At 54.8% G+C, this 11,593-nt stretch overlaps 3 protein-coding genes across 3 annotated transcripts; all 3 read left to right on the forward strand.

The window, feature by feature from the left end:
• Positions 1–1,092: 1,092 nt before the first annotated feature.
• JKF63_00111 (uncharacterized protein) lies at positions 1,093–2,097 on the forward strand (the record flags this gene model as incomplete). The annotated part of the gene is made up of 1 exon (XM_067896163.1): positions 1,093–2,097. One exon carries the CDS (start codon positions 1,093–1,095, stop codon positions 2,095–2,097), a length of 1,005 nt encoding a protein of 334 aa, XP_067752320.1.
• Positions 2,098–3,426: 1,329 nt separating this feature from the next.
• On the forward strand, positions 3,427–3,849 carry JKF63_00112 (uncharacterized protein; the record flags this gene model as incomplete). The annotated part of the gene is made up of 1 exon (XM_067896164.1): positions 3,427–3,849. The coding sequence occupies one exon, from the start codon at positions 3,427–3,429 to the stop codon at positions 3,847–3,849; it is 423 nt and encodes a 140-aa protein (XP_067752321.1).
• A 1,702-nt stretch (positions 3,850–5,551) lies between these two features.
• On the forward strand, positions 5,552–7,420 carry JKF63_00113 (uncharacterized protein; the record flags this gene model as incomplete). Its single annotated transcript, XM_067896165.1, has 1 exon — positions 5,552–7,420. The coding sequence occupies one exon, from the start codon at positions 5,552–5,554 to the stop codon at positions 7,418–7,420; it is 1,869 nt and encodes a 622-aa protein (XP_067752322.1).
• Between the last annotated feature and the right edge of the window lie 4,173 nt (positions 7,421–11,593).

Below are 11,593 nucleotides of genomic sequence, written 5' to 3' on the forward strand. Positions count from 1 at the left end.
CTTTGAGCGACGTCTGTATCCCCCCCCCCTCCCCTCATTCTCTCCCCTCTCTTCCCTCCCCCCCCCTATGTTTTCATCGCATGCACGTTTTCTGTTCTCTCCCCCGCAAAAAAAAAAAAACTACTTTCCCGCGTTAGCTCGGGCATCCGAAAAGCACCGGCAGACGATAGCGCAACCGAGCGATATAATGAGCATGGCGAACCGAATCTGCGGCCTATGTGGGTGTGGGTGTGTCTGTATTCTTTTAAATGCCACGAACCACTAAAGGATGTGGAGAGAGAAAAGGAAAAAAAAAGAGAGAAGAAGGAAAAGTGAAAAACGGCGGGCTAAACGCTCGTAATGCACCGAAGGATTTTTTTTTCTCAGAATGGGGGTGGGCCGCATTCCCTCTTTTCACTACGTGAGGACCATGAGGGGGGATACAGTGCCCCTTTTCTTGCTCCCCATTTTTTTCTCCCCCAAGGAGGAACTGACGCACGCTTACCCACGTACATAAAGAAGGAGAGGAAGACACCTTCACTCTCCCCCCCCCCTTTCCCGCTTCACCCGAAGCCCATGTCTTTCCACTGTCCCGGGAAGGCAGAGCAGCACCGGATTTTCTCCGCCGTGTCGATTATCCTTGGCCCCCCCCCCTCCCCCCAAGTCATCGTCCCTCGTGCCGCCAATCCTGGCATCCGCTTCTGGGCCTTCGCATGTGCGCTTCCCCACTCCACTCCTCGCTACTATTTGAGCTTCTTGGGGGATCTCTGTATCTCTGCCCCAGGGATTAACCCATCGAACACAACAAACCGGTGCCCTCCTGAATTGCTGTTCGACAGGGTATAGAAAACTCGCTTATCATTACATTCCCACACACAAAAAAAAAACACGCATAGACGGCCACAGGGGGGTACATCTCGAGGGTTTGCACTCTTTTTTTTTTCTCCCCTTTTCTACCCTCTACGGCATTTTTGAGGGCGCCGACCTACGAATGCACACTTGTCAGGCACACGCCCGCCTTGACGATCACACCCCAGCTCGCCTCGACTGCTCGGCTGTGTTACGTTTCCCACAACCAAAAAGCGAAATTTGACCGCGTAGCGACCGTCGCCAATGCTGCGCCGCTCGCGAGTCATAGCCGCCCGGACGGCGGTGGCTTTCTTCAATATGAAACACTTCCAGGCGAAAGCCAAGTATACCCTCACTCCCCAGAACACGTTTGAAACGCTCTCCACTGTACTGTCGCCTGGTGACAAATTGCTTCGCCAGTCTGTGTCTGGCGGTGGCGGGGCTCGCGTGCTGGTGTTGGATGCCCAGCAAAAAGTCAAGGGAGTTTACCTACCCGTTTTTTGTATGCCGCATCCCTCCACCATTGCCAGCGGCGGCAACTCGCTGGGTATCGCAGTGGCTGAATACACACGTTTGATCGAGAGCACGTCTGCAACGCAGAATACAGGCTCTAACGGCACCGCGTCAACGTTGCCGACGGTGCTAGTGGTTGTTTCGCACCCCCAAGGACTGGCCTACGGCACTTTTCGTGCCGACGGCAAACCGGGGGTACCAATAAAGAACATTGCCCTGTCCCCAATGATTTCACATGTAAAGACGCAGGAAAAAGCAACGAACATTGCCTCGACGACTCTCACTAGCTCTGGATTGGGCGCAGTGATGCCGCTTCTGCAGGTGGGCTCTGGGTTCGCCGAGACCGTACTCAAGGTTTACAAGGAGCTGAATGGGTGTGAACATGCAGCGCAACTCACTGCCTGCTCCACTTTTGTGTGGGTGCAAAGGAGCAGCGGTTCATCGACTTCGTTTGAGGCGGCACGCTCTGTTCAGCAGTACTGGGAGCGCGAGAAAAGCAGCGGCGATGGCGACGTCGCGCTTGTGCCAGGTGGGATTTCGTTTCTGGACCGCCGTTGGATCATCTTGACAGACACGGTTCTCCGCCCTGACCCTGGGGTGAATCTCTACACGCGCGATTCGTCTACAGGGGATCGCATTGTGGATGCCATTGGGCTGCAGTCGGCCCTTTGCAAAGGCTCACTCTTACTAGACCACGCTCCCCGCACCGCGGCTCACACGGCTGGTGCGAACAAGCACGGGAGCGGCAGCAAGTGAGCCACACTTGGTGGCTGCGAGCCCCACAACTCTACCCCGGCGTACCGGTTCCCTATCCCCCCCCGACTTTCTAGTGCCCCTCGTTTGTGACGCTCAACCGATCTCCACGCCTATTCTGATGAGTGGTGCCCGGGAAACCACGCAGCGCCGACAGAAATCTCGTCGGATGAGGTCATTCAGGGGGCTCTCTCTGCTCTATGCGGAGGCAGGGGGAGAGGGGGCTGTGTGAAGGAACAGACAGTACGAAAAGCGTGGCTCTGTGTGTGTGCGTGTGTGCGTGTGTGTGTGAGGGACTTCTTCTGTCGACGTCGTGGTGCAACGCATTTTTTTTCGCAGGTCAGTAAAAAAAAGAAATGACGGCTCACACGATGTGAAGGGAGGAGCTGAGGTACACTTGACCGCTCCCTCTTGTGCCCATATCATCATGCTCTACTCACCGACACTTCTTTTAAGCGAATAAGTGGACGGTGTGTGCGCTTCGGTAGTCAAGGGTCTTACTGTTGAAGCATGTGCCCCGCACTTGCGGATCGCTCTGGAAGACAATAGGACAAAAAAGACACAGCCTCGGAACTGGGGGAGGGGGGGTGCCTCGGTCCCATCCAGCACGCTTGATGCTGCAAAAGGAGGGGAAAACCATTGATTGCAAATTACCGACAAGGTAGCACTGTTGTGTCGACTGACCCCTGACCTCTGGGGGGAAAAGGTGGGCTGGCATACCTGTATCCTCCCTCCCCCCTCTACCCTTTCCGCACCTCGCGAGCCGGCGCACGCCCGGTGTCAGGCGGAGAAGTGCAGAAACCTCTTTTTGGTGCCGAAAACGTTGTGATGGTCCTCACGACCACACCTTTACGCCCCTCGACATGGCTGTTTTCATCGCAGTTACTCGTGCGGGGTGGGGGGTGGGGGGGGAGGCACGTTCGTTGAGATGAAGGGAGGTGTGGGCGGGGTACTTGCGGTAGTGGATCATGAGCGAGTAATCACGAACCACGGCGCCTAGATCCCACTTTTGCTCCCTTTTTCATGTATCGTTCCCTTTTTTCTTTAATGATTGTCCTTTCCGCCGTCTGGCTCATTATGTTGAACCCCGCATTGGGCGTCACACATCGGTGTCGCATACACGAGTGCACCTTGATCCCCTCCCCTCTCCCCGATCCCTCACAAGCCATCATAATTGTGCTGCATTTGTGAAGATAAACAACAGAACACCGACAAAAAGCAAAGGCGCATCGTCTTCCTCGTTGTCCACAGTCTCCCACTTCTCTGTTCCCCCCCCCTTTCCTCTCCTATACATTCTCTCTCTCTTCCATCCATGCTGCTTGTCCAGGGTAAATGCGTCGTTGCGTGTGCTCCGTAGCTGTGCGCCGGGTGCCTCTGACGGCATTACTCGCACCTGTGCGTACCATCATTGCCGCCAAGGGTATTGTAGAGAACCGGATCACTAAGCACTACACAAACCGCACTGTAGAAGAGTCCAAGGCGGAGCGGACAGAAAGTGTTAGGAAAACGCTTCACCCTAACCCGCGCAACCGAAAGGAAGAACTCAGTCATCTCACCCAGCATTGCAGCTACGAGTACGTCCCTGAATTTCAACGATGGGCGAATGACATGATGGCGGTGTACAGCGACCCACAAGGCTACGGGCACGACATGGCGTACCATTACCACCGCATCTGGAAGGCGAAGAGCATGACACGCCGTGGCGTCGAAGATGGCAGCGGCGCTTTCGACGTGTGTCGTGTCCATCCCCATTGACGGGGAAAGAGAAAAAAGTTCGGCATGTTCTCGCTGGAGCCCAGCATTCCCGCTAGGGCATTCGCATTGTCGTATGGTGTTGCCATCGGGGCAGTCACGACGGTTCGTGCGTTGGACCCACATCTTCTCAGGTACTACCGGGCCCTTTTCGGTGGTTGTAGTTCCCGTTTTTGCAATTTCTCTCTGTCTCGCTGCTTCTCAGCGCTAGCGCTTTTTTTTGTGTGTCTGCGATATTACGCGCGGGCGTGGTTGTCTATTTTTGCTCGGTGTGCAGTCGTGCATGAGCACCATCGTCCCCCCCCCAAAAAAAAATATCACCACTTTTTAATGTTCATTATTTTATTCCCCCTGTTCTGCTGTTTCTGTAGTTTTTTTTCTTTTTTCGGGTAGCGTCTTGTAGTAGATAACGTTTCTGATTAGTAGTCCCCCGGAACACACTCCATACCCAGCTAGAATAGTTGTCCTTGGGCGAATCGCTGTCTTTTACTTGTTTCTTCTTGAAACATTCTTCTTTACAGCAATGTCGATGCCTGCCGCTGCCCCTCTGCAGCCCCTCCCCACACACACACACACTGCTCCTTGACCCCCTTCCCTTCCCTGCCCTCCCTCTCGTTTCCCCATGCCAAGCGAGGGGGTGGTGACATCATCGACGAGGGTGCCTCAGTTTCTTCGAGAGAGAGGGGAGGGGGGGGACTGCACATCTTTTTCCACTCACATGTATGTACGCGCGCGTGCTTTCTCCTTCCCCTGGCGGTGGTGTGGGACCGAGGAGAGGAGAGCAGAGCTAATGAGCGGAAGTGACTGTGAAAAAGAAGGGGATAAGGGGAGATGGGGGGGGGGCGGTGGGGGCGTCTATCGTGCCGTGACGGGCGGCTTTTTTTTATAGGGGGTCAGGTTTAGTTCATCTGTCTCTGCGTATTCCAGTTCTGATGTTGGAACAAAGTGATTGTGAGGGATGGATCCCACGCATTCCAAGGCAGAACGATTAGCAGCCATGAGGCCACACACACAAATACACACACACACTCGTGGGGGCACTAGAGCGTTGATGTACAGGCTTCCGCCCCCCCCCTTTCCCCTTCAAAAAAAAATCTCGCTTACGTTTCCCTGGTGTCAGGATCGAAGCCCATTGCGTCAACGCCCACCACCACCGTCTTGTTTCCGTATTAAATTGTCCTGTTCCTGCAATCTCCCCGCACCTGACACTGTCTTGTTTCCTTTGTGCCTTGCAGAAAAAGGGGCACACGCGGATGACGCAAACGAATTGGCGGTGAATAGCCGACGTATGGGGATTTCATCACGTAAAGACTGCACACACTACACTGGCGTGCCTTACGTGTGAACAGCACTTTTTTTTCAGAAACACCCGCACATGAATACGTTGCAACACAAGCTCAAAAAAGGAAAAAAGAAAATCAGAGACGATACCGGAGCTCGAAGAAAAGAGAAGGAAGAGGTAGAGCATTGGAGAAGGCCCACCTACTCTGACAGTGCTCTTCGAAGCTCGTTCTGCGTCTTTGCTCGCGTATAGAGTAGACCTCCACTCGGAGCTGCAGACGTATTCCCCTCTTCCTACGGAAAGCCGTTGTTCTCGCCGGGGGAACGGGTTATAGTAAAAAAAAAACGTCATCAAATCGGAAAAAAAAAAACGACGGGAGCAGTTGCAGGACCCTCCTTCCGCTGATATCGATTTGGTTTTCCAATGGACGTGTTGAGAGTGTTTAGTGCGTGGCCACGTCCGCTGCAGTCGCCGAAGCTGCTGACTGCACTGCTGCTGTATCGTCTGGCGCTGTGTCTGACTCTACGGACGGCCGAGTCGCCGGATGAATGGTGGCAGAGCGAGGAAGTCGCGTACAAAATGGTGTTTGGCCGTGGACAGCTCACATGGGAATGGCAAGATGCTATTCGCTCCTATGTGTTCCCCGCAATGTTCGCCTGGCCGCTATTTCTGTTAAAGTGCACAGGAACGGATACAGCCACAACAGTTTGGGCCTCCAGTCGGTGTGTCCAGGCTGCGCTGTTGTTCGCGCAGGACTGCACCATGCTCGCCGTCGCCCAGCGTCTCGACGCTTTTCGGAGCCGCCAGTATGTGCGGGCCTCACAGTGCGGCGGCGGTCCTGGGGCCTCCCCGTCAACTTCTAACGGACCTCCCAACACGAGGCACCGGACGCCGACGATTGCATCGACGACGCTGGCGATTATAGTGGTGGAGTGGTTTCTCATCCACACAGGCGTGCGCAGCTATTCCAGCGTGGCAGAGTCCGTCTTCTTCCTGCTAGCGCTCTACCAAACAGGCTACCGCTCGTTCCTACTGTGGGCCGGTGTAGCCTGTGCCATGCGCGTGACGGCAGCGTTGGCAGTGCTGCCCGTCTTTTTTGTGCATACATTTCGCATATGCCGCAAGAAGGGCGTTGCGCGCGGTCTCCTGCTGGTTGCTCTGATCACGTTCGGCATGGTGATGAGCATCAGTGCCACCATGTGCCTTGTCGACTACTATTTCTACCACCGACTCGTCTTCACACCGTACAACTTTCTCAAACTCAACCTTTTGATGGGTGTCAGTAAGCACTATGGGGTTCATATGTCGTGCTGGTATGTTCTCGTGCTCCCGATCTTGGCGGCCCCATTCGCCCTTTTTCTGGCGTGGATGCCCGCGTGCTGGGGCTGGATGGAGGTGGACAAGGAGCACCACACGAGAGGGGTGGCGCCCTATGTGCAGAGCGCGCTCTTTTCTGGCACGTCCTCCCGCACGCTGAAACAGGAAATGGTGCGGTGTTTTTTTGTAGGTACTCTGACACTGCTTTTCCACAGCCTTGTTGATCACAAGGAGATGCGCTTTGTCTACCTCCTCCTACCGCTGGTTCTCTTGCTCTCGAGCGTGGTGGTGGTTGTCCTGTCCACCACATCGGTACCCAGGTCTAAGAGGTCAGCGCGAGCGCGAAACTGGTATCCAGACGTTTGGGTGCCGTCCGCTGCGACGGTGGGGCGTCTCTTCACACTCTGCTGGGTTGCGAATGCTGCGCTCGCAACAGTTCTCTTGTACAGCTACCGCTGCGGCGGCCCGACGATGTTCCGCAACATTCGTGGCGCCGAGAGGCACTATGAGCATCTGGAGGTGCTCACGCACTGCTACGCCACACCTGGGTTTGCCCAGCTCCACGGTAAAGTGGAACGACTGGAGTGGGTGGACTGTCCAATGAAGTTGGACGCCCTTTCGGGGGTGCCGGAAGTCACGCAAAGCCGCTTATTTACGGAGCAGCCGAAAGCATACGCGCTCTGGCGCTACTTGCGGGTTGTGTCGAGGCTGGACGTCGAGAATGTGCGCACGGCGAAGGAGGGTAAACTGTCCAAGGAGGTGTGGTGGCAAGAGATGCGCCGCCGAATGCCCGAAAGCGAGCCCCCTACGCTCCCCGACGGGGTCATTCTCTTCCAGCACACCGCCGTCTTACTTGCGGCAGATTTTTTGAGACCGATGGGCTATCGCCGAGTCGAAGTTGTATTCCACGCACTGCACAGCTTTGAGCCGGACGAGGACTCTTATCTAGAGTTGTGGTCCCGCGATACGGTGTAGTGAGAGTGGCCCGCGATCCCGGCTGCCATGGAGCCCCGCCGTCGAGAAAGCCAGAAGCTCTTGCTCTGTAGTCGCTCTCCCCCCAAGCGATGGGAAGAGGAACCGAAACGTTTCTTTTTTTTTTTACTTGTGATATCCCAGTGTAATGGACAGCCCACCGCGTTTGTGCGCCCACAGCGCTGCGGTTTCGCACCTGTTTGGTGCACTTCAGCCTTTCCAGGAGCAAAAGTAGTTCACCAGGGTACTAACACACACACACACACACACACACACACAATAGGCGACAAGTGGAAGATTCTGCGTTTGAAATACGTTTAACCTCCCCCTTTTTTTTTTGGACATCCTGCTCTCTTGAATGGTGTGCTGTGGAACGGCACGACGGCAGGGGCCCCTCGCATCCTTTTTATAATATTTCTTCGACCCCGTCCACGCCGTCGATCGTTTCCGTAGCTGCCGTGCAATCGGGACACGCCCCTTTGTTTTTCTCGTGTGCATGCACCCTATTGTTATAATTCTTCACTGTCTCTTTCTCTTTTTCTGAGTGCCTCCTTCACTTTGATGTCTTGCAGACTCTTCCCCTTATCATCCACATCCGTCCCCCCTATTGCTTGTCGCCCTAGATAATGTGTGTGCGTGGTTGTGTGTGCGTGTCTCTCTCTCTCTCCAAAAGGCCGCATCTGTGCTGGGGAACGCCCGCGCACACATCTATCACGAAGAAAAAAAAGACCGGCACCTGTCTACTGTGAACTTCACTGCACTGCCACCCAAACGGAAGCTCAGGCAGACACAAGCACGAGCCTACACGCGGATGGATACTTGGGCTGACGGAATGTCGCCAGCATCACGGCGAACACCGAGCCTTGAACTCGGTGACACCCCGACTGGCTCTCCCCGTCAGTTAGAGATGAAAACGGTTGGCTCCACGACGCTGAACTGGACACCGGAATCTCTCACGCTCGGGTCTATTGTGAGTAGATCGTGCTGTACACAGAGTGGCCTCTCTTTCTTGAGAAATCTCTTTTCAACCAAGGATGGCTCCCCCACGTGCTCATCTGCTGCAGAGCGTGTCGGTAGCACAAAAACGCTCTCGCCGGGAGCCCCCGCTGAAGGGGAGCACCGGTGGTTACCCGCCGGCAACGTAACCCTGAGCAGAAACAGTTGTGCCCACGGTGACGAAAAAAATGTGGGGCACGTCAGGGTGCCTGGGGTAAATCAGGAAAGGTCAGGGGCGACTGGTGCCGCAGCCAAGAACTCGTGTGCTGGCAAAAAACACGAGGAGTGGGACCAGATGTCTCTGGCGAACAATTTCCATTCTACATGGCACCTTCAGGGTCTGCTCGATGGCACTTTGGAAGAATCGGACTGGCGCTCAGGCAAACTCAGCACCAGTTCTCTGTCCGCCATGCTGTTCAGTGGGGAGGCATCTCCTGTCACGCCGACTGCGCTCTCGATGTGCTCGGAGCAGCGCGGCGGCTGTTCCACAAAATTGGCGGAGGCGATTCGCCTCAGCTTGCAGTATGCTGCTCCACCATATATGTCCATTTCGTCGGATCCCCCCTCCCCCGGGCAGAGCATGCCCGTCGTGTTGACTTCTATGGACCACTTGATGCACAATTCGCAGCACTGGGCTGGGCGCTCGCCCTCTCATTCTGGTGTCTGCGAGGTACTATCGCTGGACAAAGTCAGTGCAGCGGAGGAGCTCCCTCTCGGTGCGTTGCCGTTGGACGCTGGATCCGTGCCGACCAAGTGGATTTCTAAATCGGCACGAGGAAAAGAGCTGTCTTTCGCGCCCCCTTCAAGAGAAACCAAGAGGTGGCCAGGGAAATTGCCGCCCATTCGCCATCCAAGCACCCTGCACGAGAACAACAGCTTCACAGCGGCACAGGCTTCCCCGCTCAATCCATGTGCACCGACTCTTCCATGCTCCCCGGTTTTGATCCGTGTTACTCCCTCGATAAACAGCTGCGTCGTCGAAGAGCAGAGGGAACGCGAAGCCTACCATAGAAATCAGGAGGCGTGCTTCGAGGGCATTCTCGCGAGCGAGATCTCGGCCTACCTTTCTATCAGTCGCCTGGCGAGCATGAAAGCTTGCCAGTCCAGTGGATATTGTCTTGCCACTGCGCAACGCAAGCTAGTGGAGGAGGAAACTCTTCTGATGCGGGAATCTATGCACACCCGCATGAGGATAACGGAGACTGACCACGAAAGCTCTATAAACCTCTATCGACTGATGAAGCCGGTGGGGCTGCCAATCTGCAGTGGGCGCGAACCGCAGTCGTCGGCGGTGAGCGCTCTCGGGAGCCAAGTTGATAGAAGCACGGCTGCCCAGTGCAACTGTTTCGATCACCTGCATCTGCTCCCTGCAGGGGGGGAGAGCGATGGAGGCCTGACGACAAGTACTTCGCCGCTTCAGCCGTCAATCCACGCTTCCCCTGTGGCGTCCTCAGAGGCTCAGGAAAGCACAGAGCTCCCTGTGAAGACTGAGATCCAGCGACAGCTTCGACTCGACCGGCAATTTTCTCGGAAAAAGGATGAGTGGACAACAGACCCCATCTTTTTGAAGTTTTGTTAATGTACCCGAAAAGAAACCGATACAGATGCACACACACACACATATATATATATATATATAATTGTATGCATTTGTATGCTTTTCTCGCTCTTTATAGGACCAAGGCGAGACGCCACCCGCAGTAGCACATTATTGGGACAGCTGGCGTCTTCCGCCGTACGTACTGGTCTTTGATGTTTTTTTTTCGTTTGTGTTTTTAGCTGCACCACCGTCTTCGTCTTTCATGTGGAATGGCAAGCTAAACTTGGGTTATGAGGATAGAGAGCCCACAATCCGCTTTCTCTGGATAGGCCAAGCAGCATCCTCGTCACTTCTCGAGTCCTCCGACAATGCACAGCCAACTTGACGTGTTCCCAAGGGCGATATCCCTGGAACACAGTAAGACCCCAGCAATACCTTGCTGTTCATATTGGCGCTTGTGACTCTTCATGGTGTGTGGCGTGAGATTGATCGGTGACTCTAAACGTTTCCCATCTGCACCTCACTGCTCACCCGTTGGGGAGCCCACGCCGCCCCTCACCTCGTCCGCCCCGAGAATTGTACCACGTGGCTAACTGCTCGAAAAAAAAAATGTGGCTATGAGTAATGTACTCCGAGGCGGGAATGGGAAAAGCTTGAGGTAGGGACCACGCTTTGATGTGACTGCCGGTCGCAGAAACCATATTCTGATAGCTGCCGTCCTGTAGAGCGCGGAGGGCTTGTATACGCCCTCCCCCTCCCCCTCGCCCCCCCCCCCTCGCTTCAGGTAGAAGAAGGTACGATAGAGCTCGTTGTTTGACTCGGGGGTTGGGCTTCACAATGGTCACTAAAAGGGCAACAAAATCATTGGTATTTATTCACTTTTGTGGTTTTCTACACCTTAGTTTTTTCTTTTTTTTTGGTTCGACAGCCTCTCGTTGTAGAAGCAGGAGGGGGAGACGGCACGGTTCTGTTGGTCCATTCCTCTTGACTTTGCGGGTCCGCTTTCACCTTCGATGTACACCTATAGATGTGTGTCTGTTTCAGCGTTCTCTAGGAAGCGGGCATGAGAGTTTGCCTCATCTACTTCCTAGAGCATTTTTCTGTCGCCTTACGGCGGTCTGCGAGTCCCATGAATGTGTGCGAGGCGCACTGAACCCCAGGACAGGCGGTACCGAGGTAAGCGCGTATGGTTGGTTATGTGCGCTTTGTTTTTTCTCTGTTCCCCTCTTCCCCCCCCCCCCCCCTCACCCCTCTCCTTCCCCTAGCGGGACATCCGTATATACTAGCAGGTCCCCTGGCGTTTTTTTTTTTTTGTAAAGGTCGCAAACTGAGGCGTCCCCGTCCCGCCATACTTGCACGGTATGCAGTGTTTCCACGTGCGGTGATGTTCCAACCGCTACTTTTCGCTTGTCATGCACTCTCTGATCCTACGTGACTGGCTTGCATGATTCCACAAATCAGTACCATAGCCTTCTGCCAGGTGCCTGTCCCTCCCCTTCCCCGCAGATTGTCTCCGCTCCCATAAATGGCGTACTTCTTGACGCCGTTTACTTCCGGGTCCCATCCTTGATGAAACGAAAATGTTTGCCTGTCCCGTCAAACTGCAGTCGACGGCGGTACCCTTGCCGCGTGGATTTATT

Source organism: Porcisia hertigi, chromosome 36 (assembly GCF_017918235.1).
Source record: "Porcisia hertigi strain C119 chromosome 36, whole genome shotgun sequence".
NCBI classification, from domain to species: Eukaryota; Euglenozoa; class Kinetoplastea; order Trypanosomatida; family Trypanosomatidae; genus Porcisia; species Porcisia hertigi.